The sequence below is a fragment of the Oncorhynchus kisutch genome, linkage group LG27, assembly GCF_002021735.2.
Source record: "Oncorhynchus kisutch isolate 150728-3 linkage group LG27, Okis_V2, whole genome shotgun sequence".
NCBI classification, from domain to species: domain Eukaryota; kingdom Metazoa; phylum Chordata; class Actinopteri; order Salmoniformes; family Salmonidae; genus Oncorhynchus; species Oncorhynchus kisutch.
Window position 1 is genome coordinate 27,978,634 of NC_034200.2, and position 26,897 is coordinate 28,005,530.

The following is a 26,897-nucleotide window of genomic DNA, read 5'->3' on the forward strand; positions in this document are numbered from 1 at the left end:
TTAAACTTCAGTGAAAGCATTACTTTTAATCAGTTAAACAACACAGGAAAAGAGATGGATGGAATTGAAAGAACAGTGTTTTGCACACACTGGAACTCACCGAGTTGACATTTTAGTAATTTAGCAGACGCTCGTATCCAGAGTGACTTACAAAAGGAATTAGCGTTAAGTGCCTTGCTCAAAGGCACCTCGATAGATTTTTCACCTAGTCGGCTCGCCGATACAAACCAGCGACCTTCGGTTATTGGCCGAGTGCTAGGCTAGCTGCCCACCGCTAGGCTACCTGCCCACCGCTAGGCTACCTGCCTAACCTCAATCTCATCTTCTTTTTCTCTCTCTCACACATTCACACACAGAAAATGAATTGACCAGGTGGGCCGTTGTTCTCTCAGGCTGTAGCAGAGTTTCCATACGGTTTAGCTGGTTGTAGAAAAGGTGTGTACCACCAGCAGGACAAATGCAATACTAGATAGTCCAATATGGTAATTCCCTGGTCAGGGACAGCTGTTGGTCTGAGGGTGGGACCCGGTCAATAATTGATGTCGCTTGAGAACGAGTCTTGGGAGGAAGTGCTGATGTTACAATCAACAGCGGTGGGTGGATTCAGGGTGTGGATGTGGCTATGATGATCCAAGGCCAGAAGAGGGACAAGGGCAGGTGTCTGTGTTTAAGGGCTCCTCGCCGGGCTTCCTGGAGGGGCTGACCTCGCCTGTCTCAGTCCCTGTGTCTCCCATGTCTAGGTCAGGCTGCTCCTCAGACATCACTGCCTCTGGAGCATCCTCCTCAAAGCACACACAGGCCTAAACAAAACAACAACACACACACACATTTCTGTTAGTTAATGTTAGACTTGCTTTTGACAAACGTGAATGACTGCCCATAGTATAAGAGAGAGAGAGTAAGAGAGAGTGAAAGAAGGAGAAAGAGAAAAAGAAAGGAAGAGAGAGTGATTGTGAAAAAGAGAGGGAGGAAAGAGAGAGAGCGTTAAAAGAGAAAGCAATAGAGTGAGAGAGCCGTAAAGAGAAAGAGAGAGCTCACCTTGACGTCCATGACCTTGGGCAGCCCTCCACTCCTCATCCAGGGGTAGACCTCTACCAGTTCCCTCTGCTGCTCCCCAGTGAAGCACGGCTGACTCTTCTGCATCCCACGCAGCCTCTCTCTGTCTTCTCTAAGCAACCTCTCGATGCCCCTGAGTAGGCCAAGGGACATACACACTCAGTATTCTGAACCATGGGACCTATGTCACCAGGGAAAAGATACTCAAACAGTAAGAATACTATTGGACATACAGGTAATTGGGTATTGGGCATTAGGGTGTCAGGAAAGGTAGGTCTGGTTAGTGGTTGAAAAATGTGTATTTGGTATGAGGGAGTCATGGGTATCAGATGACAATTTGATATAATTGATCTTCATGGTTAACTAGATTGGGTGTCTGGTACCTGGAGAGTTTAAGAAACCACACATTTCCTCTCAATCCACCTTGTCTAACAACTGTGGGTCTTTGTGTGAAAGCCCCATCTGGTGGACATAAGTCAGAACTGCAATTTTACTTTAATATTAGCAAAGCTTTTAACACAAATGGTCAATTCTAATTCAGCATGCCAGGTGAATATGGGAAGGGAGTGGGAAACAACAAGGGTGTACAGTGCAATGGACTAGGAAAGTATTTCCCAAAGGTCTAGAGTGCTGTGTCCCATCTAAACATTTTCTTATGGCCTCGCAAAAAATATCCAACAAATATTTAAAACCCCAGCATTCACAGCCACTCATCATGCCCTGGGTAGAAGTTGCCTGTAGTCACAGATCTAGGATCAGTTTATCCTCCCCCATCCAAAATCCCAAACTGACCCCAGATCTGCATCCACAGACAACTTTCTCTTACTCCAGGGCACATTGCGAGCTGCCTCTCTCCTCTCTCCTCCAACTCACCGTGAGGGCATCAGATGTTTTATTATTATTTATTTAACCTTTTTTTAAGTAGGCAAGTCAGTTAAGAACAAATTCTTATTTACAATGATGACCTACCCCGGCCAAACCCTAACCCGGACGACGCTGGGCCAATTGTGCACTGCCCTATGTGACTCCCAATCATTGCTGGTTGTAATACGGCCTGGAATCAAACCAGGGTCTGTAGTGATGCCTCTACTACTGAGATGCAGTGCCTCAGACCGCTGCGCGACTCGGGAACCCTGATAGGTCAACATGACCTTGTTGTCAGTGTTGGGGGTGACCAAACACGGCGGGTCCTGCAGTACATACTTGTCGTGTTGGCCCTGCTCCATCTCCATTGGCCGCACCTCCATGACACTACTGCTTCTCCCACTATCGCAGCTGGTGGAGTGCCCTTTGACCTTCTGGCTGCTGTTCCGGGAGGAATCCACGCTGCCAAAATAGTTTCTGATCTTTTTGCTGGTGTGGCTGCTGCATACTTGAGGGGGAGAATAACAAAACAGAGTTAGGATATTTTACTTTTGAATCACCAGAGCTCTAGTCTCAAGTGCTTTATACATGAAGCAACAAATGTTTGTTATTGTCCCTGCCAGTCTTGTTCAGAAAATATGCTTAATAATAGGTTTTACAGTTTTAGATGGGAAAACCCCCTCAATACAGTTACATGAGTTAAATTTGGTACAGTGGAAGTGACTGAGATAGGAACAAATGTCTTACAAACGTACAAAAGGTCTAGGGTAGGTGTGTGTACAGACCTGTGCCATTGCCAGATACACCACTAGTTGACGTTCCACTAGCTGACTTTCTACATCCCGAAGTCCTGCTATTATTAGACCTTCCACTGTTAGACGTTCTAGCTGAGGTTCCACAGTCATTAGACCTTGAACCCATGGACCCTGAGGTGGCTGAGTGAGAGTCTGAATGGAGCCGGATGTCAAGCATGTCGCTAGGATTACCGTCGCCTGGCGAACTCACCTGCAAGACAGAGGTCAAAGGAAAGGTCAACAAACAGAAAATCAACTCAAGTCGTATTGGTCTCTTTTTTCTTTAATCAGTCCCATCCTTTCTTTCTTGCTACTCCGCTCCTTTAATATCATCATCTGAGAGGCACCTCAGCCATATTGTCCTGAAATATTAATCCAGCAGAGACCCGTTTTACAGTAACTACGGTAAGTTTTCTTTTGTGCATTTTAACAATGGAGGAACTGGAAGTTTAGTGAAGCCACACCAATCCAGCCATACTTCTCCTGACACATTGGCAAAATTTGATTTACCTTTATGCCAAAAGTAATCTTTTTTCAAATGAATTTTACGATATAGCCGATTTTGACTTTACAGCTGGCCCATCTAGGGGAAATTTCTCAGCTCTGCCTCAAGGGCAACATTCATAACAATAAACTTCAACCTGCAGAGCAGACAGAGCTGTGATTTAAAGGGATACTTCAGGATTTTGGCATTGAGGGCCTTTATCTACTTCCCCAGAGTCAGATAACTACCATTTTAATTCATTATTGACCATTTTGATTAAAGGGATACTTCAGGATTTTGGCAATGAGGCCCTTTATCTACTTCCCCAGAGTCAGATGAATACCATTTTTCTTTTTCTGTGTCCAGTATGAAGGAAGGTAGAGGTAGTTTCGCAAGCCCATGTTAACATAGACTTCCAGTCATTGTGCTAACGCTAGTTAACATTGGCTAAAACTACTTCTAACTTCCTTCATACTGGACATAGAGACATAGAAATGGTATCCATTTCAGTAGGTAGATTGGATGGGCTATTTACAGATGGGCTGTGTACAGGTGCAGGGATCGGTAAGCTGCTCAGAAAGCTGATGCTTAAAGTTAGTGAGGGAGATATGTCTCCAACTTCAGCTATTTTTGCAATTTGTTCCAGTCATTCGCAGCAGAGAACTGGAAGGAAAGGCGGCCTAAGGGGGTGTTGGCTTTGGGGACGACCAGTGAGCTGAGATAAGATGGCGCTTTACCTAGCAAAAATGTATATATGACCTGGGACCAGTGGGTCTGGCGACGAATATGTAGCGAGGGCCAGCCGACGAGAGCAGACAGGTCGCAGTGGTGGGATGGCACTGTGATAGACTGTATCCAGTTTGCTGAGTAGAGTGTTGGGGGCTATTTTGTAAATGACATCGCCAAAGTCGAGGGCAGGTAGGATAGTCAGTTTTACGAGGGTATGTTTGGCAGCGTGAGTGAAGGAGGCTTTGTTGTGAAATAGGAAGCCGATTTTGGATCGGAGATGTTTAATATGAGTCTGGAAGGAGAGTTTACAGTCTAGCCAGACACCTAGATATTTGTACTTGTCAGAACCGTCCAGAGTACTGATGCTAGTTGGGGGGAGGGGGGGGCAGCGATTGGTTAAAGAGCATGCATTGAGTTTTAGTAGCATTTAAGAGCAGTTGGAGGCCACAGAAGGAGTGTTGTATGGCATTGAAGCTCGTTTGGAGGTTTGTTAACACAGTGACCAAAGAAGGGCCAGATGTATACAGAATGGTATCATTTGCCTAGAGGTGGATCAGGGAATCACCCGCAGCAAGAGCGACATCGTTGATATATACAGAGAAAAGAGTCAGCCCGATAATTGAACATTGTGGTACCCCCAGAGGTCCGGACAACAGGCCCTCCGATTTGACACACTGAACTCGATCTGAGAAGTAGTTGGTGAACCAGGCGAGGTAGTCATTCGAGAAACCAAGGCTGTTGAGTCTGCCGATATTTACACGGTGATTGACATAGTCGAAAGCCTTAGCCAGGTCAATGAATACAGCTGCACAGCACTGATATCGTTTAGTCCCTTCAGCGTGGCTGAGGTGCACCCGTGACCAGCTCGGAAACCGGATTGCACAGCGGAGAAGGTACGGTGGGATTCGAAATGGTCAGTGATCTGTTTAATAACTTGGCTTTCGAAGACTTTAGAAAGGCAGGGCAGGATGGACATAGGTTTGTAACAGTTTGGGTCGAGACTGTCACCCCCTTTGAAGAGGGGGATGACCGCGGCAGCTTTCCAATCTTTAGGGATCTCAGACGATACAAAAGAGAGGTTGAACAGACTGGTAATAGGGGTTGCAACAATGGAAGCGTATCATTTTAGAAAGAGAGGGTCCAGATTGTTTAGCCAAGCTGATTTTTATGGGTCCAGGTTTGGCAGCTCTTTCAGAACATCTGCTATCTGGATTTGGGTGAAGGAGAAGCTGGGGAGGCTTTGGCAAGTAGCTGCGAGGGGTGCGGAGCTGTTGGCCGGGGTTGGGGTAGCCAGGAGGAAAGCATGGCCAGCCGTAGAGAAATGCTTATTGAAATTCTCGATTATCGTGAATTTATCGGTGGTGACAGTGTTTGCTAGCCTCAGTGCAGTGGGCAGCTGGGAGGAGGTGCTCTTGTTCTCCATGGACTTTACAGTGTTCCAAAACCTTTTGGAGTTAGAGCTACAGGATGCAAATTTCTGTTGGAAAACGCTATCCTTTGCTTTCCTAACTGACTGCGTCTATTGGTTCCTGACTTCCCTGAAAAGTTGCATATCGCGAGGACTATTCGATGCTAGTGCAATCCGCCACAGGATGTTTTTGTGCTGGTCTCGGGCAGTCAGGTCTGGAGTGAACCAAGGGCTATATCTGTTCTTAGTTCTACATTTTTTAAGATGTTAAGGAAATTACTTTTAAAGAACCACCAGGCATCCTCTACTGACGGGATGAGGTCAATATCCTTCCAGGATGCCCGGACCAGGTCGATTAGAAAGGCCTGCTCGCAGAAGTGTTTTAGGGAGCGTTTGACAGTGATGAGTGGAGGTCGTTTGACCGCGGACCCATAGTGGATGCAGGCAGTGATCCTGATTGAAAAACAGCTGTTACGGATACAGCTATCCTGTGGGTGTGTGTGTATGTATCCTGTGTTCTTTTCTCTCCTTCTCCCCACACAGGTGAAAATCATCACTCCCCAATCAATCATCAATTAGAAGACACACCTCCTCCTGTTTCCTACCCAATCACCGTTCCTTTCCCTTGGTTTAAAAACCCTGTCAGTTGTTTGCTCTAGAGCTCAATCTCTCTGTAATGCAATGTCTGTAGGTCTCTCTGTTTCACTCTCTCTTTATGTATTGACCTCTCTTTTGTTTGAGCACCTCCATATCACTTTGTCCTCATTTGTGAGTATTGTTTTTGGTTATGGTGTTTGTGTTTGTTTGCTGGTGGGAAAAGGGGGAAACATGGGCATACACTACACGTAGATAAACTTTGTTAAATACACTAGTTAGAACTGGGCGGACCACCCACTATTTTTTTTGGTTAGTTAGTTAGCTGTTGTTGAAATAGGCTAGTCTAGCTTAGGGGTGTTTTTGAATACTTATTATTTCTTTCCTTGGGTCCAGCTCAGCCCCTTTTCCTGCTCCCCCCATTACCGTGTGTTTTACAATAAACCCTGAGTTTGACGATAGATTTCAGTTGTCGTGGTTATTTCGTTCTCACTTTTACTTTGTCACTATTATAAATTGCATGAGTTATGTTACGGGTCTCGTTACCATCTCCCCTAAACTGTCGGGCCAAAAGGGATTCGTAACAACAGCAGAGGTGTATTTGGAGGGCAAGTTGGTCAGGATAATATCTATAAGGGTAACCATGTTTACGGATTTAGGGTTGTACCTGGTGGGTTCCTTGATCATTTGTGTGCGATGAGGGCATCTAGCTTAGATTGTAGGACAGGTGGTTGGATAAAACGATAGAAAATAGAAACAGGGGAGGGAGAGAGGCAAAAAGCTAAAGAAAGAAAAGACAGTAGGGGGAAAGACAACAAACAGGGTTACGTCCTACCTGCTGAAGCGTGATCTTCTCTATGGCTTGGCAGACCACACTCCTTCCCTTATCGCGGAAGGTGTTATTCCCCGGGGGATCACCACTGGAGGGCGCTACCACCATGCTGTGCTGCCTCTCCAGGGAGCATGGTGTCTCCTCCAGCTGCAGTAAGTTGAGCTGCAGGGGTGAGCTGCATGGTGACTGGAACACTGGAGGGGAGGGAACTTGGTCCCTGCCATCCATGGACCCAGGTGTGGAGCCCCGAGACTGGGTGGTTTCCCCAGAAGGCTTGGGGGGCTCCATGGCCATGGAAGAGAAAGGCTGGGTGGGAATTGGGAAACCTGTCTGGAGGGCTAAAGGGTTCTGGCCCGGGAACTGGGCCTGGATGGTGGAGGATGACTGTGGTGGGAAGGGAAGAGATGTCTGTAGGGGGAAAGGCTGTGGCTGTGCCAGGAAGGGACCCTGGGCAGGGAAGGTGAGGGATGTCTGTGGGAGGAAGGGCTGTGGCTGGGAGGAGTAGCCTGCCGTCTCGACCTGGTAAAAAGGCTGCTGTCCTGGCGCCCCGCTCCCCATTTGAGGGAACATGTAGTTGGGGAGAACCAGAGCCACCACAGGGGTCACCATGGGAGTAGAGAAGGGGGAGGGCTGGATGTTTGGTGCCGGGCACTGGGGATCCTGGTTGCACTGACTGTCGCCGAAGCCTGGCATTGAATTCTCAGGGCTGGTAGGCATGGTTCCAGCCATGGTGCCCACCCCGGGGTAGACCTGGAGAGGGAAGGCTGGCACTATGTTGGGGTAGGCCAGGGGCGGCAAGGTGGACTGGGAGGAGTTGGAGGGGGACCAGGATGTCTGGTTGAGGCCCTGATTGAGGAGGTGGGGTCGGGGCTGCTGCTGTCTCTTCCTATGGGACTCGTTCTGTTTTACCCGCTTGGACTTGGTCTTCTTGTTGCGTCCGCTTCTACGGGCAGCGGGTTCGGCCTGCCTGCATGGGTGCACAGTGAGCACAGCTGGAGAGGGGGAAAGAGCGGGGGAAGAGAGAAAAAGGTTAGATTACATTATGTATTTGACTGTGAGAAGTTGAGTGTATGAAAGCATTAAGGTACTGTGTGTGTCTGTCTTGAATTGTACTAGCCTATGTCTACAAGCTATATTGAGTTTGTATTGTATTGTAATGTATTGTAATGTAATGTAATGTATTGTAATGTAACGTATTGTATTGTAATGTATTGTAAAGTAAAGTAATGTATTGTTATTTATTGTATTGTAACGTATTGTAATGTAATGTATTGTACTGTACTGTATTGTGTGTAAAGCGTGTTCCCTGCTGTACTCTACCATCAGTGGCACCTTGTCCCTTCTGGCGCTCCAGGTATTGGGAACAGTTCGCCTGGAAGACCTGGACTCCCTGAAGCTCCTTGAAGCGGCACAGGAAGGCCTGCTGCTCTCTCTGGGTGTGGGTTGCTAGGACCTGCTTGGTCAGACCCAGCTTCTTATAGGGCTCCCTCTGCAGGCTGGGAGGTGAAACAGCACTAGGAGGAGGCCCAGGAGTCTGGCTGACCCGCTCCACCGCCTCCCCACCACCAGATACATCCTCAATGATCTCTGTATGGAGAAAACAGATAGAGAAACATTAGTTCCAGCAGACAGCCATGGATGTACAAGTTAGATACAATATATACATAAAACATCCAACCGTTCAGGTCATAAAGAGATGAGCAGCTGTGATACCCTCAGCAACATTGATATACATATATACAGTGATATACATTACAAAGAAGCAGATAGGAAGATACATGCAGGACGCCAGTGTGTGCTAGGGTCATCTACTGTATATCATACATCATGGTACAGACTCGTGGAACCAGACGAGTGTGAATCTCTGGGATTCTGGGAAGCGAGGTTATGCATGGCATATGTATCTTCTGGAAGATGCATGACCCCAGAGTACAGACATGATACTGCACCAATGGTGTGCGATAACATTCAGTACACAACATCTAGCTACATCTATAGACACACACGCACGCGCGCGCACACACACACACACACACACACACACACACACACAGAACCCACCAACACAAAAAAGAGCAAAAGACCAGAGAACGAGTCCATGTAGTGTATACCTGACTCGGGCTGCAGTTTCTTGTCTCCTACATGCACGATGGTGCTACTGTAGCTACACTGGCTTGTTATAGACACCACACTCTCGGTTTTGCTGCACGGTGGCACGGCGAGGGCCGCCAGGGAGGAGGAACCCACTACCCCTGAGGCTGTGGTCGTAGCCTCAGTCTTTTTGTATGCGATGATATCATCCACAGCGGGTAAACCAGGCTGAGCCTTAAATAGCGCAGGGTCTGCCAGGGTGACAGGGAGAGACAGAGAGGGTGACTAGGAGAGTCACATATTAAGTCCCATAATCGTGGATTATAGAGAGAGAGAGAGAGAGAGTACACAGTGGAAGAATACCTGACTACTGTGACTGACCCAAACTTAAGGAAAGCTTTGACTATGTACAGACTCAGTGAGCATAGCCTTGCTATTGAGAAAAGCCGCCGTAGGCAGACATGGCTCTCAAGAGAAGACAGGCTATGTGCACACTGCCCACAAAATGTGGAAACTGAACTGCACTTCCTAACCTCCTGCCCAATGTATGACCATATTAGAGACACATATTTACCTCAGATTACACAGATCAACAAAGAATTTGAAAACAAAGCCAATTTGGATAAACTTCCATATCTACTGGGTGAAATTCCACAGTGTGCCATCACAGCAGCAAGACAGTGAAGAACAAACACCATTGTAAATACAACCCATATTTATGCTTATTTATTTTCCCTTGTGTACTTTAACTTTAATATATATAATATGACATTTGTAATGTCTTTATTGTTTTGAAACGGCCCCCTTGAACTTTGCAACCTTTTGCCACATTTCAGGCTTCAAACAAAGATATAAAACTGTATTTTGTGAAGAATCAACAACAAGTGGAACGACATTTATTGGATATTTCAAACTTTTTTAACAAATCAAAAACTGAAAAATTGGGCGTGCAAAATTATTCAGCCCCCTTAAGTTAATACTTAAGCTAATAAGTTAATACGTAGCGCCACCTTTTGCTGCGATTACAGCTGTAAGTCACTTGGGGTATGTCTCTATCAGTTTTGCACATCGAGAGACTGACATTTTTTCCCATTCCTCCTTGCAAAACAGCTCGAGCTCAGTGAGGTTGGATGGAGAGCATGTGAACAGCAGTTTTCAGTTCTTTCCACAGATTCTCGATTGGATTCAGGTCTGGACTTTGACTTGGCCATTCTTATTTTTGAACCATTCCATTGTAGATTTTGCTTTATGTATTTGGCTCCATCCATCTTCCCTTCAATTTTAACCATCTTCCCTGTCCCTGCTGAAGAAAAGCAGGCCCAAACCATGATGCTGCCACCACCATGTTTGACAGTGGAGATGGTGTGTTCAGGGTGATGAGCTGTGTTGCTTTTACGCCAAACATAACGTTTTGCATTGTTGCCAAAAAGTTCAATTTTGGTTTAATCTGACCAGAGCACCTTCTTCCACATGTTTGGTGTGTCTCCCAGGTGGCTTGTGGCAAACTTTAAACAACACTTTTTATGGATATCTTTAAGAAATGGCTTTCTTCTTGCCACTCTTCCATAAAGGCCAGATTTGTGCAATATACGACTGATTGTTGTCCTATGGACAGAGTCTCCCACCTCAGCTGTAGATCTCTGCAGTTCATCCAGAGTGATCATGGGCCTCTTGGCTGCATCTCTGATCAGTCTTCTCCTTGTATGAGCTGAAAGTTTAGAGGGACGGCCAGGTCTTGGTAGATTTGCAGTGGTCTGATACTCCTTCCATTTCAATATTATCGCTTGCACAGTGCTCCTTGGGATGTTTAAAGCTTGGGAAATCTTTTTGTATCCAAATCCGGCTTTAAACTTCTTCACAACAGTATCTCGGACCTGCCTGGTGTGTTCCTTGTTCTTCATGATGCTCTCTGCGCTTTTAACGGACCTCTGAGACTATCACAGTGCAGGTGCATTTATACGGAGACTTGATTACACACAGGTGGATTGTATTTATCATCATTAGTCATTTAGGTCAATATTGGATCGTTCAGAGATCCTCACTGAACTTCTGGAGAGAGTTTGCTGAACTGAAAGTAAAGGGGCTGAATAGTTTTGCACGCCCAATTTTTCAGTTTTTGATTTGTTAAAAAAGTTTGAAATATCCAATAAATGTCGTTCCACTTCATGATTGTGTCCCACTTATTGTTGATTCTTCACAAAAAAATATAGTTTTATATCTTTATGTTTGAAGCCTGAAATGTGGCAAAAGGTCGCAAAGTTCAAGGGGGCCGAATACTTTCGCAAGGCACTGTATCTACCTCATTCGCTTTGGCAATGTTAACATGTTTCCCATGCCAATACAGCCCCTTGAATTGAATTGAATTGAATTGAGAGAGAGAGAGAAAGAAAATTTGGCTGTCTGATTCAGTTGGTTAACCTGTCCAACAGAGATTTGGCATGAACTAAAAGATGACCTCTTTATAAATGAAGAGGTATAAATATTATATTTGATTTATTTGTACATAATAAGTATTGATCTTTTGATAAATTGGTATGTGTTCATCCGTTCTGATTCCCTGGCAATCGGTGGAGCCAGATGGAATCTGCAGTGATGTTTCCCAACCAATGTATTATCAACGTTGTCACACCATATCTAATAAAGGTATCCGTGCCTATTAATCTAGCAGTATTATTTGGTTTGAATTGAATTCATCCCACAGGTATCTTCAATTTGAATTAAGAAATTAAGGAAATTCAAACTGTGTATCCAGTCTGAGATTTAATGATGACGGGCAATTCAATTCATGGTGCATTCAATGACTGGTAGAAATGGATAGCGGTGTAGGAAAGGTCATTTATAGGTTTCATGCAACATCATACCAACCATACTGTAGTCAAGAGTTGTACATGTTTTATTGTAAGTAATGGAGTAAAGCTAGATAACGTTAGTAGAACGTTGGTACAAGGTACCTTCAGATATCTGCATGTGGTTGTCCCCTCCTTTCTGCTTGTCCTCGTCTGAGGAAGTGTTGTCAGAAGAGTGGCACTTCCTCTTCCTAGCGATGGGAATGTTACAGCCCTCTAGATATCTGTCAAGAGACACAGGAGAGACCGCTTAACTTTCTATCTTCATCAAAAACAATAGCCCATGATGTAACTACCATGAAATTGGGTAGCAGTAAGTTTAAATAGCAGCTACGTAGTACCTAACACTCTCCTTCCCACATAGCTACCCAGAAATACTACCTATAATTATTTTCCCCCATAAAAGACAAACTAAATGAATAGACAGATGACTGCCTAATGACAAGAGAGATGTTCAGCACAGGAGGCTGGTGAGAGGAGGACGGCTAATAATAATGTCAGGAACAGAGCGGATGGAATGGCATCAAACACCTGGAAACCATGAGTTTGATGTATTTGAAACCATTCCACTGATTCTGCTCCAGTCATTACCACGAGCCTGTCAAATTAAGGTGCCACCAACCTACTGTGATGTACAGATAAATGATGAGCAAGATTAATAAATAAGTGACTAGTTAGAAGCTGACCTGATGACGTTGTCCAGACAGCTGATCTGTTGGTAGGAGTAGACCGCCTGGTCGTTGACGGCCAGCCTCTCCTCCTGTACTGCAGGCCTGCAGTTCTCCAGGGGGGTGGCCCCACTGTCCCTCCAGCTCAGAGGTGCCACAGGGGCTGCAGTGTCCTTGAGACGGACCGCCGCGGGACTCTTCTGGAGGAACTCTGCTAGGGAGAGGGCAACGCTCAGGACTGGAATGGGTATGAATATGAACATTATGTTTACACCAGACTACACCCATTTAACATCACCCATGTATTAAACACACACATATACATCTCGCTCAACACAAACACACATTCATATCTGTACATCCACACACATCCGCTCCCCACTTTACATGATCAAATGCACACACAAGCATATCTCAAAAAGTATTTTTCCTGCAGATTGTAAATATTTCTGTTTTGGTTGTCTTGTGTGACTTACTGCCAGGGTTCTTCTTGGTCTCAGACCTGGCTGAGGAGGAGGCTTTGTAGATTTGTTGTTCCTGACTTTTCTGGAGGTGGATTCCTTTACAGATCCCCTGGAATGACCTCTGCTGGGGAGGAGAGAAGAGACATGCTCACTATCATGGAGAGAGAGAGAGAGAGAGAGAGAGAGAGAAGGGAGGGAGGGAGGGAGGGAGGGAGGGAGGGAGGGAGGGAGGGAGGGAGGGAGGGAGGGAGGGAGGGAGGGAGGGAGGGAGGGAGGGAGGGAGAAATAGACTGGGAAAAGTGAGAGCGAGAAAGAGATAGACAGGTAAAACAGAAGTAGAAGGTTACTCACAGGTTTGGCCCAGCTGCTCTCTCCCTCCTCCTCGATGCGTGTCCTGCTTGGGCTGCTACCATTGCTGTTGATGTTGATGTCTCTGGTTGAATGTGTGTTGCTCTCGCTGGTCTTTCCCTGGGATGCTGCAAGGTGGTCGTTGCTTCCCACGTACCCACTGGAGCTAGTGCTGTGAACCGGCTGTAGTAGCAGTCTGTGGATCTGCTCAGTGATCTCCTGGACTTCAGAGTCCATGATCTTGGTCTCCATGAGGGCAGGGAGCGGGGCCTCGAACACATCCTCATTCACCGGGCCCCTTCCAGTGGAAACAACCATATTATCATTATTAGCGGTAATTTCTAGAACAATAGACACAGCATAAAAAAGTCTTTTTTTGCCATTTAAAAAAATGATGCCAAGATGCTGTAACACAAAAAAAGTGCTGAGCAGGGAGAAGTGCCAAGATACTAAAAATGTCCCAAAATAGGAAACCATTGTGCTAGGCAGACACTCACATGCGGACTGTGTGCCTCCCAATGATGAAAGAGACCTTACAGGTCCAGGGATTGACAAAGCTGGACCAGCTGGTGTCGATGATGGCGTACTCTCCGTTCCGTGTGCAGAACCTGATGGAGGAGTGGTCGAACGGCTGGCCAGCATACTGAAGGACTATGGATAGGAGAGAGAGAAAAGGGAATATAAATGTCACTAAAATATGCTGTAAAGGGACATTCCATTTGTTTTGTATGCAACCCAGTGATGTAATAATTAAAAGTGTAATAATTGTTCATGTGTTGTTCTAGTTTTACTTACTCCTCTTGTGAATGGCCAACATGCTCTGCCTGTCATTGGGGTGCATGAGAAGAAGGACTGGGGTGCCAATCAGCTCCTGGGGGAGGTAACCAAGGAGAGGAACAGCCCTGGAACACACACACAATGACATTATGAATCAGCATACAGTATTACTACCCCAGGAGGTTGGTGGTACCTTCATTGGGAAGGACAGGCTCGTGGTAATGGCTGGAGTGCAATCAGTGGAATGGTATAAAAAGGACCCTGGGACTACACACCTCCCTCTGCAACTGGATCCTGGATTTCCTGACGGGCCGTCACCAGGTGGTAAGGGCAGGCAACAATACATCTGCTACGCTGATCCTCAACACCGGGGACCCTCAGGGGTGTTTGTCCTCCTTTACTGCCTGTTCACCCACAACGCGTGACCAAGCACGACTCCAACACCATCATTAAGTTAGCAAACGACACAACAGTGGTAGGCCTGATCACCGACAACAATGAGACAGCCTATAGGGAGGAAGTCAGAGACCTGGCCGTGTGGTGCCAGGATAACAACCTCTCCCTCAACGTGATCAAGACAAAGGACATGATTGTGGACTACAGGAAAAGGAGGGCCAAACACGCCCCCATTCACATCGACAGGGTTAAAGTGGAGTGGGTTGAGAGTTTCAAGTTCCATGGTGTCCACATCACCAACAAACTGTCATGGTGCAAACGCACCAAGACAGTCGTGAAGAGGGCACGACAACACCTATTCCCCCTCAGGAGACTGAAAAGATTTGTCATGTGTCCCCAGATCCTAAAAAAAGTTTTACTGCTGCACCAGCGAGAGCATCCTGACCAGTTACATCACCGCCTGGTATGGCAACTGCTCAGCATCTGACCGTAAGGCGCTATAGAGGGTAGTGCGTATGGCCCAATACATCACTGGGGCCAAGCTTCCTGCCATCGAGGACCTACTGTATATACTAGGCGGTGGTCAAAGACTCCAGCCCCCCAAGTCATAGACTGCTCTCTCTGCTACCGCACAGCCATAGTTCTGCCTACATGTACAAATGACCTCGACTAACCTGTACCCCCGCACATTGACTCTGTACCTGTCCCCCCTGTTTATAGCCTCGTTATTGTTATGTAATCTTATTGTGTTACTTTTTATTTTATTTTTTACTTGAGTTAATTTAGCAAATATTTATTGAACTGCATTGTTGGTTAAGGGCTTGTAAGTAAGCATTTCATGGTAAGATCTAAACCTGTTGTATTCGGCACTTGTGACAAATAACATTTGATTTGAAATACATTTGTTTCAATGTGTTGGATGCCATTCAATTTTCTCTGTTCCAGCCATTATTATGAGCCGTCCTCCCCTCAGCAGCCTCGACTGATTACTAGATCATAATCCCAATACAAACACAGTATCAGAAAAATGTTTGGTGTCTTGCCTCTCGTCCACATCCTGGAACACACAGCTAGGAGTGTGTGTGGTGGTGAAGATGCGCTTGTCGCTAGGAATTCTGGGAGCTGTAGGCAAATGAAAACACTGTTAACACCACTGTTCCCACACACTAATCGCATACTATCCACTGTTATACACTATTAAAGATGCAGTTTCAAAAGTATTCAAACAGGCGTGTCAGGTGTTGTGATGGCATTTTGATTGGTCCTTACCCTCGTATCCGGAATGCAACCTTTCAGCCAGTAGGAGGCAGCAGAGCTGGTTCTCAGAATGGACCTTGTCCTGCACCTTCATCAGGAAGGAGGTCATACGGAACGGAGAGTACTGTAGGTCCCCCTCACACTCCTTACCCCCACTACAGAACACAGGAGAGAGTGGACAAAGTCAGCAAGTCACTAAAGCAGCAACAAAACCATGAAAATATAGCCTATAGTATGATAATGATTGACGGTTTGTGTCAGTGGGTTTCCCTTCTTCAGCAGCTATATCACAGAGTTCAGCTCTACTACGCTACTTGTGTTTTTACCTGACTCTTGGGAGCAGAGTTGAGCCGTAGTTTTACTTTAACAACAACTATGAATAGTGAGTGTGTGCATGTATACGTGTACGTGTGTGTCAGAGAGGAGCGAGATGAGACCAGCCGAGACTCAAACTCATTTAAATCTATCCAAAGTGAAAAAAGGGAATGAATAGAAATGCAAAGAGAAGCTGGCACACGGTCATAGTCCTACACACACCTGATCCGACAGAAGAAGGATTTCTCCCGCATGCAATCCGACGGGGAGGACTCTGAAAAGAGAAGAGGGGAAGGGGAATATTTTTTAATTCAAAAGAAGCCTCTACTTCATCGGCTTACTGCCGACCCTCGCCTCAATGTTTCCATGCCTACACTACGCATGTTTCCCAAGCTCTTATTAATCCCTCTGTGTTACCTGGCTTTAGGGACTCTGTCATTGATTTGTATTGTTTAGCATGGCTGACTAGGGTAGGGCGACTAGACTCAAATCCAGTTAAATGTTTTCATGTTTTCCTAGCAACGGTTCAGCGTGTGCTGTTTTAAATGAATTTGTTTTCCGATCATTATAACTACATGGGATTTGCCTGTAAAGAGTTGTGAGTGTCTCAAAAGGGTGCTATAGATTTCAAAATAATGATTCACTATCATTAGGACGGGGGACCACTCGTAAAGCCAGATGTAATGGGTAAACATGCATGTTTTCTTTTTCCACCCTACCTTAAATATTTTTGTGCACACCTTGTGATGTATCTAAAACTGTTTATAGACTGTCTATAAGAGGTTATAAACTGTCTATAGACTATCTATAAGAGGGTGTTAGCTACCTGCTCCGGGGCACATGCTCCAGGAGGGCAGGCGGTAGGGCATGCTTATAAGTGGTTAACGACTCTCCATGGTTATAAGCGTTCGTAGAGGGGTCATTACCTACTCCGGGGCACATGCTCCAGGAGGGCAGGCGGTAGGGCGTGGTGAAGCTGTAGAAAACACTGACGTCTTGGGGAGTCAGGAACTCCACAAACCTAGCGTCTTTGAAGACACCCCTTTTGCAGTTGAGGATAGAGGCAGCCTGGTCTGAGATGTAGACGATCTTCCCCGTGATCAGAGATATCGCAACCGCAAAGTTGTCCTGGAGAGACACACAGGAATACGTATGAGAAAAACATGCATATACAGTACACACACAGCTGCAAGTGTGGATTATTCCTATATTTGATCTGTTGTTGTTCAGACACTGTATGTCAAATAAGGACAGAGATGGACACAGGTGTGGGTATGACTATGAGTCACGCTATCAATGTACTTTGGTATTGTTGGGTTCTGTTTGCAACTGCTTTATGTGTTTAAGGTAAAATGGTCTCTTTTTCATGCTTTGAAGGTGTATTCAGAGGAAAAAGGGTTAGTAACTTACATTGTTTTTGAGGGTGTACTCTGAGGTGATGCTGTCTATCTCCTTGATGGTGTAAGAGGACACATCCAGGCCGGATGGCTGACTGCTATTGGTCATCAACAGCTGGTAGTACTCCTCATTGGCTGAAACACAACAACACAAACCCACATTGGTTTCCTATTGGCCTTTTAAGATGCATTAGACAACAACAAACTATAATGTAATGATGTTAAATACATAATCAAATCACATGTTCAGGCTTACTACCCAGAATGCTTTGCGGTTGAGTTATCTCTTACCTTCCACCTGTCTGACACAGCGTAGGGCGTATTTCAGAGTGTTGAGGGAGCTGGACTTGTTGCCCTTGTTCCTCTTGTCAGCAGGAAGGTGGCGCTTGAGCTCCTTCAGGGTCCTGAGAAGCTCCTTCTGGGTCTTGGCCTTAGCTGACTCCTCACTACTGCAGCCACTGGTGGAAGGGTTGTCCTGCTCAGAACTCAGCAGGCTGAAAGCATTGGAACTACTGGGAGGAGAGGGGCTGTGGGAGTTAGAGCTGGGGAGACAGACAGACAGAGATTATTAATGACATAAAGTAACATGTTTTCATTGAGAATTGTTTCAAACCACTAGAATTAAATTGTTATAAGCAAAAGTGATACACTAAAAATAGACTCCAAAGCTACTACCATATAGACGTATGCAACCATTGATGAATTATTTAATTCCTCAATCGTGGACAATATGTGGATTTCATGTTTATGACGAAGAGGGTATTTTCCACAATGTTTTAAATGAAATAGCAAAACAAAGTCCTTGAGTTTAGCATGAAATGAGTGGGTCCATTTCTTTGCCCATCTGGTACAATGGCTTGGAGTTTGCTCTACTTTTATTGTGTTCAGGAGAGTACAATGCTACAATGGTACATGGATACCAGAGCAGCTCTTAAAAATGATATTTGCCTTTTTGTTTTCCCCATCCACTCCGCAGTTGTCTGTGTTCCTGTCTCTGTAACATTCCACTCTTTGTACTCTGTAAAATGTGCCATCTTTGGCAAATGACACCTTGAGTAGAATGTAATAGCTGAAAAAAGACTGGCAACCACGCTAACTCCACAGAGGACACCAGGGGAATTCTATGCTGTTTCAATCTCAGGTCAGTCTGACTTTCCTCTGTCTTTGAAAGAGCAGAATTACATCACCTAGTGGTCAAACAGGGAAATGGTTCCAATCGTTTTTCCACCATTCATTTTTGTGTTTCGTGTAGGATCACCCTGGCGTGATGTTTTGATAACCATGTAAATCTCTCTCAGACAAGGTGACTTATATCAATATATTTACTCTCAGATTTGAAAATGCTAATTAGCATCAAAGTATGGGAAAAATTAATGGTGGAAAAACGATTACAACCATTTTCCAGTTTGACCACAAGGTTTTATGGGTATTATGACTCTGTGGTACTCTATTGTGTCTTTTTGAAGCAAAGACGGGACCATGGCACAGGTAAACTGGATTGTGTGTGTGCGTTAATGTGTGTGTGAGAATCTGTAGTAAGTATGAGCCAATGTGTGTTTTTGTGTCACAGGCATTAGCCTAAAGGCTTAGCAATACATCCAAAAGCTATAAACAGCTGCTGACGACAGCCAACTCATGAAATATAACTCAGGTGTATTTAAATAGTAGCTCAGAATATAATATAAGCATTTAGAGATCTAATTATATAAAAGAGAGCCACCTAAAGTATCAGCGGTATCTGCTATTGGCATTAACAGAGTGGTCTGGCAAACGGTTGCAACTAATTATAGAGGTAGGTAAATAGAATAAGCGAATTATATAATGATAATAAGAGCAGCTGTAGGCCTCCCCACTGTTGCAGTGGAGCTGACAGGTACATACTGTATTGTCACAGAGTGGAGACAGAAAGCGAAAGACAACTTCACCATATGACACACAAGTACAGCGACCTCTCAGCAAAAAAATACCTCGATCACTCTTTGCTTTTAACGAGAAGTTCCACACAATCAAGATGTGCTCCAGTGCCTTTCTCTTCAAAGAGTGTTTTGAGGTGTTTTCAGCCCAGCTGCTGAGAAATAAGGAGGGGGCAGAGTGTGTCATTAGGGTGGTGAAGTGGGCACCGCCATCCAATTACAGCCACTCCATTGTCAGCTTCCATAAGTTCTCAATGGGGTCCATCATTACTTTCTATGGGGTTTTCACTTCTCTCTGTGAGGGTCTCACTTCCAATATGTGGTCCATCATTTCCTGTCTATGGAGCAGCCTGCATGGGCACCATGGGGAGAGAAGTGAGAGACAGGGTGCCGCTGTCTGTATCTAGGGCATGTCAGATGTGGACCAGCATGTGCCAACAGAGGAAGATAGAGGGATGGAGGGACCCTGATACAACATGAAAGAGGGCCACCATCTCTAACGGCCTCAGAATGTGCTGCCAGTGAGGCATATTGATGTCAACCTACGTCAAATGGGGACACAGGCACAACAACAGAGGATGATAAAAAGGACATGCATCATCATGTAGCCTTGGATTTAGATGGGATGTTGATGATGTGTAGTGTTGGATCAACTAATACTGTCAACTCTTCCTAGTCTGATGGGCTGCCGGCAAAATAAGACTGGTAAAAAGGTACCCATCTAGAAATGTTGTCTAGTCTAACCCCTCCCATAAACCAACTAAAGCACATCCACTCACTGACCGCTTGTTGCTCCCAGACGACTCCAGGAGAGCCGAGTCTCTGCTGTTGCCATTGGAGCTACCCGTTGACTCGTTGCCGTGACTCTCGTTTCCATGGCTTCCGTGGCTCTCGTTGCCATGTGACTCGGCCCCGCTGGATCCACTGCTCTTCATGTCCACGTCGTCGTGGAAGGAACGTGAGCAGGCGCTCCTACGGCCAATGTTGGGTGAGGCCGAGGGGTCCTGGCAACTGCTGTCACTACCTTCTGAGGCTAGACCCAGGCCAGGACCAACCTGGCTATAGCTGCTCCTACAATGAAGCTGGGCTATGGAGCTGCACCTTGAGACCCCCCTGGGCATGGACCTGCACCCGGAGGCCCCCCTGGGCATGGACCTGCACCCTGAGGCCCCCCTGGGCATGGACCTGCACCCTGAGGCCCCCCTGGGCATGGACCTGCACCCTGAGGCCCCCCTGGGCATGGACCTGCACCCTGAGGCCCCCCTGGGCATGGACCTGCACCCTGAGACCCCCCTGGGCATGGACCTGCACCCTGAGGCCCCCCTGGGCATGGACCTGCACCCTGAGGCCCCCCTGGGCATGGACCTGCACCCTGAGACCCCCCTGGGCATGGACCTGCACCCTGAGGCCCCCCTAGCCATGGAGCTGCACCCTGAGACCCCCCTGGGCATGGACCTGCACCCTGAGGCCCCCCTAGCCATGGAGCTGCAGTCTGGGTCTGAATTATCTGACATTAGAGGAAGGGAGGTGTGGTGTGTTGAGGGTTTAAACCAGAGAAGTGCTGAGTAGAGGATAGAGGAAGCAAAACTTAATCACCTCATTGTCCACAAGATGACAAAGAGAATGGATGGATGAGCTGCAGTTTTCTGGAAGAGAGGAAGAGGAGGGTCAGTTAGCTACACTAGTTGTGACTATTTCTTACAATGTTAAAACCATTTAAGCACACCATGCACAATTAAATAAATCCCAGGAACAAATATATAATTTGATACAGTAGAATTCCTCTGAAGCTATCAGACAAGAAACACCTAGACAAGACCCCCAAAGGTGTCACCTGCCCCTGTCTTCTGCCCTGTAACACAACAGAGCTAGCTAGACATTGGCTATCCCAATACCTATATCAGTTCTATCTAGACCTCTGGGATCCACCCAAGTGAGGGCCAGGCCAGGGGATGGTCCATCAAAGCGGAACCACCCGACAATTCTCCTTATTGGGGTAGCCCCCTGCCCTTTCTCCCCCCTCTGGGGAGCTCAGTTGAACCTGTAACTTGTCTAGGCAGGGCTTGAGTCAGGCCAGCTCAGTGTATGAGTCTACTCCACTATCCTTTCAAAGGATCTCCCAGTCTCTGACAGACATGAAACGTGCCAAACCAAGCCTGTCCTATAAACAGCAGTTGGCACGGCCGCGGTGGAAAAGTAAGTCTCCTCTGCACTAAGTCCACATGCCTTCACACAACACACTGTCCTCTCTGTAATTGACCAATTGAATTACGGCCTTGTGTGTGTGTCTGTGTGTGTGTTCCCAGAGTAATGTGGTGACCCAGAGAGAGAGGCAGTAGTAAAATGCACTACGGACCGTCTGTCTGTTATTGCAGAGACTGGTTCTAACAGACAGTATGCGAGGTGGCTACTCCTGGTTGTGTATTTTTTTGCTCTGTGGAGTAATGGGCACAATGGCAGGTGTGAAGAGGTGGCAGATAACTGGCCGGCTATTAGTAATATTTAAAGTTTTAAGTTTCAATGTTTATTCACCACATGCACAGAATACAACAGTGTCCAAGACTAGACTTGACCTGTGTCCAGGAAACTGGCCCTCAAAGCCAAAGCTGTTAGTGATGTATCACTCTCCTTGCTTTGCCCTGAGCAGCATCATATGAACGACACAATGCCCCCAATCAGTCATGAACGACACAATGCCCCCAATCAGTCATGAACGACACAATGCCCCCAATCAGTCATGAACGACACAATGCCCCCAATCAGTCATGAATGACACAATGCCCCCAATCAGTCATGAACGACACAATGGCCCCAATCAGTCATGAACGACACTATGCCATCAATCAGTCATGAACGACACAATTCCCACAATCAGTAATGTAACGACACAATGCACCCAATCAGTAATGAACAACACAATGGCCCCAATCAGTCATGAACGACACAATGCCTCCCAATCAGTCATGAATGACACAATGCCCCAATCAGTCATGAATGACACAATGCCCCAATCAGTCATGAATGACACAATGCCCCAATCAGTCATGAATGACACAATGCCCCAATCAGTCATGAATGACACAATTCCCACAATCAGTAATGTAACGACGCAATGCACCCAATCAGTCATGAATGACACAATGCCCCAATCAGTCATGAATGACACAATTCCCACAATCAGTAATGTAACGACACAATGCACCCAATCAGTCATGAATGACACAATGCCCAAAATCAGTAATGTAATGACACAATGCCCCCAAACAGTAATGAACGACACATTGAACCCAATCAGTCATTGGGTTCAATGTTTCACTGCTTGCCAATGTCCTCTGGCTGAATCTACCACTGTTACTATAAGGTCATAAACATAATCAGCATAACTTTATGGTGTTGCATTAGTAGTCAATAAAGTAACTTAAACCATAAAGCATTATTGAATTGAACCACGCCGTGCTGGGGACAGGAGACGTGCTGTCATCATGGGACTATTGTAACTGAACGAGGTTGAACGTTTACAACACTCAGACTACTGACCCATTTCCTCCACAATATCTTTATTACATTACTTCCTGACTACAGGAGCCTGAAATAGAAGAACATGGAAAGAAGAACTACTGGTGTTTTGGGATGACAAAGACAAGCTCACTTGTTCTTACACCACCTACTTTCACAGTTACACTGCTGCTCATAGATTATTGATTAGATTCATTACTACCACTACACTGCTGCTCATAGATTATTGATTAGATTCATTACTACCACTACACTGCTGCTCATAGATTATTGATTAGATTCATTACTACCACTACACTGCTGCTCATAGATTATTGATTAGATTCATTACTACCACTACACTGCTGCTAAAATTATTATTGATTATATTCATTACTACCACTACACTGCTGCTCATAGATTATTGATTAGATTCATTACTACCACTACACTGCTGCTCATAGATTATTGATTAGATTCATTACTACCACTACACTGCTGCTCATAGATTATTGATTATATTCATTACTACCACTACACTGCTGCTAAAATTATTATTGATTTGATTCATTACTACCACTACGCCGCTGCTCATTGATTATTGATTAGATTCATTACTATCAGTTTGTCTCTGTGAATGGTCTGTGAATGGTTTGTCCTCTGACAAATCAACTATACATTTTGGTGTTCCTCAAGGCTCCGTTTTAGGATCACTATTGTTTTCACTATATATTTTACCTCTTGGTGATGTCATTCGGAAACATACTGTTAACTTTCACTGCTATGCAGACGATAAACAGCTGTACATTTTGGTTTCCGCCCTTGCTGTCCCTGCCTGGCCGGTTCCCCTCTCTCCACTGGGATTCTCTACCTCAAACCCTATTACAGGGGCTGAGTCACTGGCTTACTGGTGCTCTTAAATGCCATCCCTAGGTGGGGTGCGACACTTGAGTGTGTTGAGTCACTGACATGATCTTCCTGTCCGGGTTGGCACCCCCCTCCTGTTCGTGCCGTGGGGGAGATCTTCGTGGGCTATACTCGGCCTTGTCTCAGGATAGTAAGTTGGTGGTTGAAGATATCCCTCTAGTGGTGTGGGGGCTGTGCTTTAGCAAAGTGGGTGAAGTTATATCCTGCCTGTTTGGACCTGTACGGGGGTATTGTCGGATGGGGCCACAGTGTCTTCCAACCCCTCCTGTCTCAGCCGCCAGTATTTATGCTGCAATAGTTTATGTGTCGGGGGCTAGGGTCAGTCTGTTATATCTGGAGTATTTCTCCTGTCTTATCCGGTGTCCTGTGTGAATTTAAGTATGCTCTCTCTAATTCTCTCTCTCTCTTTTTCTTTCTCTCGGAGGACCTGAGCCCTAGGACCATGCCTCAGGACTACCTGGCCTGATGACTCCTTGCTGTCCCCAGTCCACCTGGTCGTGCTGCTGCTCCAGTTTCAACTGTTCTGCCTGCAGCTAATGAACCCTGACCTGTTCACCGGATGTGCTACCTTGTCCCAGACCTGCTGTTTTCAACTCTCTAGAGACAGCAGGTGCGGTAGAGATACTCTGAATGATTGGCTATGAAAAGTCAACTGATATTTACTCTTGAGGTGCTGACCTGTTGCACCCTCTACAACCACTGTGATTATTATTATTTGACCCTGCTGGTCATCTATGAACATTTGAACATCTTGGCCATGTTCTGTTATAATCTCCACCCAGTACAGCCGGAAGAGGACTGACCACCCCTCATAGCCTGGTTCCTCTCTAGGTTTCTTCCTAGGTTCCGGCCCTTCTAGGGAGTTTTTCCTAGCCACTGTGCTTCTACACCTGCATTGCTTGGTGTTTGGGGTTTTAGGCTGGGTTTCTGTACAGCACTTTGTGACATCAACTGATGTAAGAAGGGCTTCCTAAATAAATTTGATTGATTACTACCACTACGCTGCTGCTCATTGATTATTGATTAGATTCATGACTACCTCTACACTGCTGCTCGATGATTATTGATTAGATTCATGACTACCTCTACACTGCTGCTCATTGATTATTGATTAGATACATGACTACCACTACACTGCTGCTCATTGATTATTGATTAGATACATGACTACCACTACACTGCTGCTCATAGATTATTAATTGCCATTACCATAAGTACCTATCTATTTTATCTTGCTACTGGTCACTGTTACACATGTTTAATGTATATATTACCACTTGTATATTACCATAGGCATTTATATATTCCTGCTACCAGTCAGTCACTTTGCAGCCCTGTTTACATATTCACTGAGTGTACAAAACCTTAGGAACATGACATAGACTGACCAGGTGAATCCATATAATCCAAGCATTTCGGATTAGAAGGAGGTTCCTTTAATAAATTGTGTATACATAATAATATAAATAAGTAGGTGAGGTGAGGCCACTGTAGCATTTACATATGTAGTTTAAACACTTCATTTTTATTTCAAAATGTACAAATAATCTAACTTGTACATGTTAGACATCTTAGTAAGTAGGCTATTATTACTGAAGACTAATTTCGCATGAACAAAAAAAATGAATCCTCCTCCATACCATTGACCTTATGATTGTGTCTCTCTAGCAAAGATAAATCTCATCAAATTGGAAAATCACACACAGCGATTATTGTTTAGTCGGCTAAAGATGACTAAAAACAGGACACAACACCGGCTCCATGCGGTGGCGATTTTTCATTTAGGCCTAAAGAACGTGTTATAAAACAGCGGCGCAAGGCACCCAGCCACTGTCTGGCTTGAAACAATCGAACCAGCCGCCTGATCAGTTCATAGTGTTTTGTACCAATGTTTCACTGCCAGAAAACACCGCAATAGACTGCCCTTTCAATACACTAAGCATGTTTTTGAAAGATCTCTGACACATGCAATGATGACTGATCACTCATCCTCACTCAAGCTTGATCATACAGAGGGCAAACATTTGTTATTGTTTTGCATAATTGTTTCTCTGTATTGTTTCTATGACTATGGCACAGGCTGCGTACAGTCCAGCCGTAGACATGTAAGGAGCGTAACTGACAGTCAGCGGGCAGGGCTTACTGTCCCACTATGAACCGCACACTGACAGTCAGCGGGCAGGGCTTACTGTCCCACTATGACCCGCACACTGACAGTCAGCGGGCAGGGCTTACTGTCCCACTATGAACCGCACACTGACAGTCAGCGGGCAGGGCTTACTGTCCCACTATGACCCGCACACTGACAGTCAGCGGGCAGGGCTTACTGTCCCACTATGACCCGCACATTGACAGTCAGCGGGCAGGGCTTACTGTCCCACTATGACCCGCACACTGACAGTCAGCGGGCAGGGCTTACTGTCCCACTATGACCCGCACACTGACAGTCAGCGGGCAGGGCTTACTGTCCCACTATGACCCGCACACTGACAGTCAGCGGGCAGGGCTTACTGTCCCACTATGACCCGCACACTGACAGTCAGTGGGCAGGGCTTACTGTCCCACTATGACCCGCACACTGACAGTCAGTGGGCAGGGCTTACTGTCCCACTATGACCCGCACACTGACAGTCAGCGGGCAGGGCTTACTGTCCCACTATGACCCGCACACTGACAGTCATGCAACGCAACTTTCTAACTCCTTTTAAATATATATATATTTTTGTAAAACCCACCAAGGCGTGTTATAATAAAGATGTATATATGCTCTGACCACTCCCAGAGTTTCGAAGAAGTAGGCTTTCGCGATACAGTTGAAAATCCCCCACAAACACCAAACCATAGGAGCCAACAAAAATATCACAAATTCACCAACCTGCCAGTTAAAGTAGATTATCGTCTCTTTTCTGTGATTTCAACGACTTCTGTTGGTTTGCAAAACGAATCGTTTTATTTAGCTTCCCGGTAATTCAGGCTTTGGTTTGACACACTACACTACTCTACACCTAGCGTTCAAGTTTCGTCATAGTCATATCCCTAGCGCTTTAGAGTGACCTCATTTTGAGCTCCGCCCTTAGCACCGTCGACCTCCTTCCTCTACCCTGCGTTTATTGGCTCCGGTAATTGTGTTTCCATGGCAAGTGTATGGAAACAGGCGAGACGTACGACCATTGGTGAAAAACGATGTCAGTCTCTTTATATAATGGTTTCACGTGGAATCCCATGGCCACAACCAGCGTGCA

The 26,897-nt window shown here is 45.8% G+C and overlaps 1 protein-coding gene across 4 annotated transcripts; it reads right to left on the reverse strand.

Annotated features, from left to right (window-relative positions):
- Positions 1 to 26,679, reverse strand: LOC109872060 (period circadian protein homolog 2). 4 transcript variants are annotated; one of them, XM_020463154.2, is made up of 21 exons: positions 26,531 to 26,679; positions 20,830 to 20,879; positions 17,612 to 17,862; positions 17,334 to 17,455; positions 16,850 to 17,051; positions 16,146 to 16,197; positions 15,621 to 15,763; positions 15,395 to 15,473; positions 13,974 to 14,080; positions 13,676 to 13,829; positions 13,182 to 13,476; positions 12,843 to 12,954; positions 12,385 to 12,577; positions 11,804 to 11,922; positions 8,873 to 9,103; positions 8,082 to 8,348; positions 6,765 to 7,753; positions 2,706 to 2,925; positions 2,260 to 2,428; positions 1,039 to 1,189; positions 1 to 800 (listed from the first exon to the last, which is right to left on the reverse strand). In XM_020463154.2, exons 2-21 carry the CDS (start codon positions 20,832 to 20,834, stop codon positions 621 to 623), a joined length of 4,041 nt encoding a protein of 1,346 aa, XP_020318743.1. In that variant the 5' UTR covers positions 20,835 to 20,879; positions 26,531 to 26,679; the 3' UTR covers positions 1 to 620. The 4 variants fall into 4 exon arrangements, with proteins under 4 accessions (XP_020318743.1, XP_020318741.2, XP_020318740.2 ...); XM_020463152.2 differs by having other exon boundaries at positions 12,843 to 12,951; positions 20,017 to 20,879; XM_020463151.2 differs by having other exon boundaries at positions 20,017 to 20,879.
- Positions 26,680 to 26,897: the final 218 nt, after the last annotated feature.

What these genes read in the sequence shown, in the direction of transcription:
- LOC109872060 (XM_020463151.2), bottom strand. Translation starts at nt 20,747, where the DNA reads ATGTCAGATAATTCAGACCCAGACTGCAGCTCCATGGCTAGGGGGGCC. An exon ending in GTTGCATTCCGGATACGAGG is followed by an intron (nt 15,474 to 15,620) that starts GTAAGGACCAAT and finishes ATTTGCCTACAG; the next exon opens with CTCCCAGAATTCCTAGCGAC. An exon ending in TGTCTGGACAACGTCATCAG is followed by an intron (nt 11,923 to 12,384) that starts GTCAGCTTCTAA and finishes GTCTCTTGACAG; the next exon opens with ATATCTAGAGGGCTGTAACA.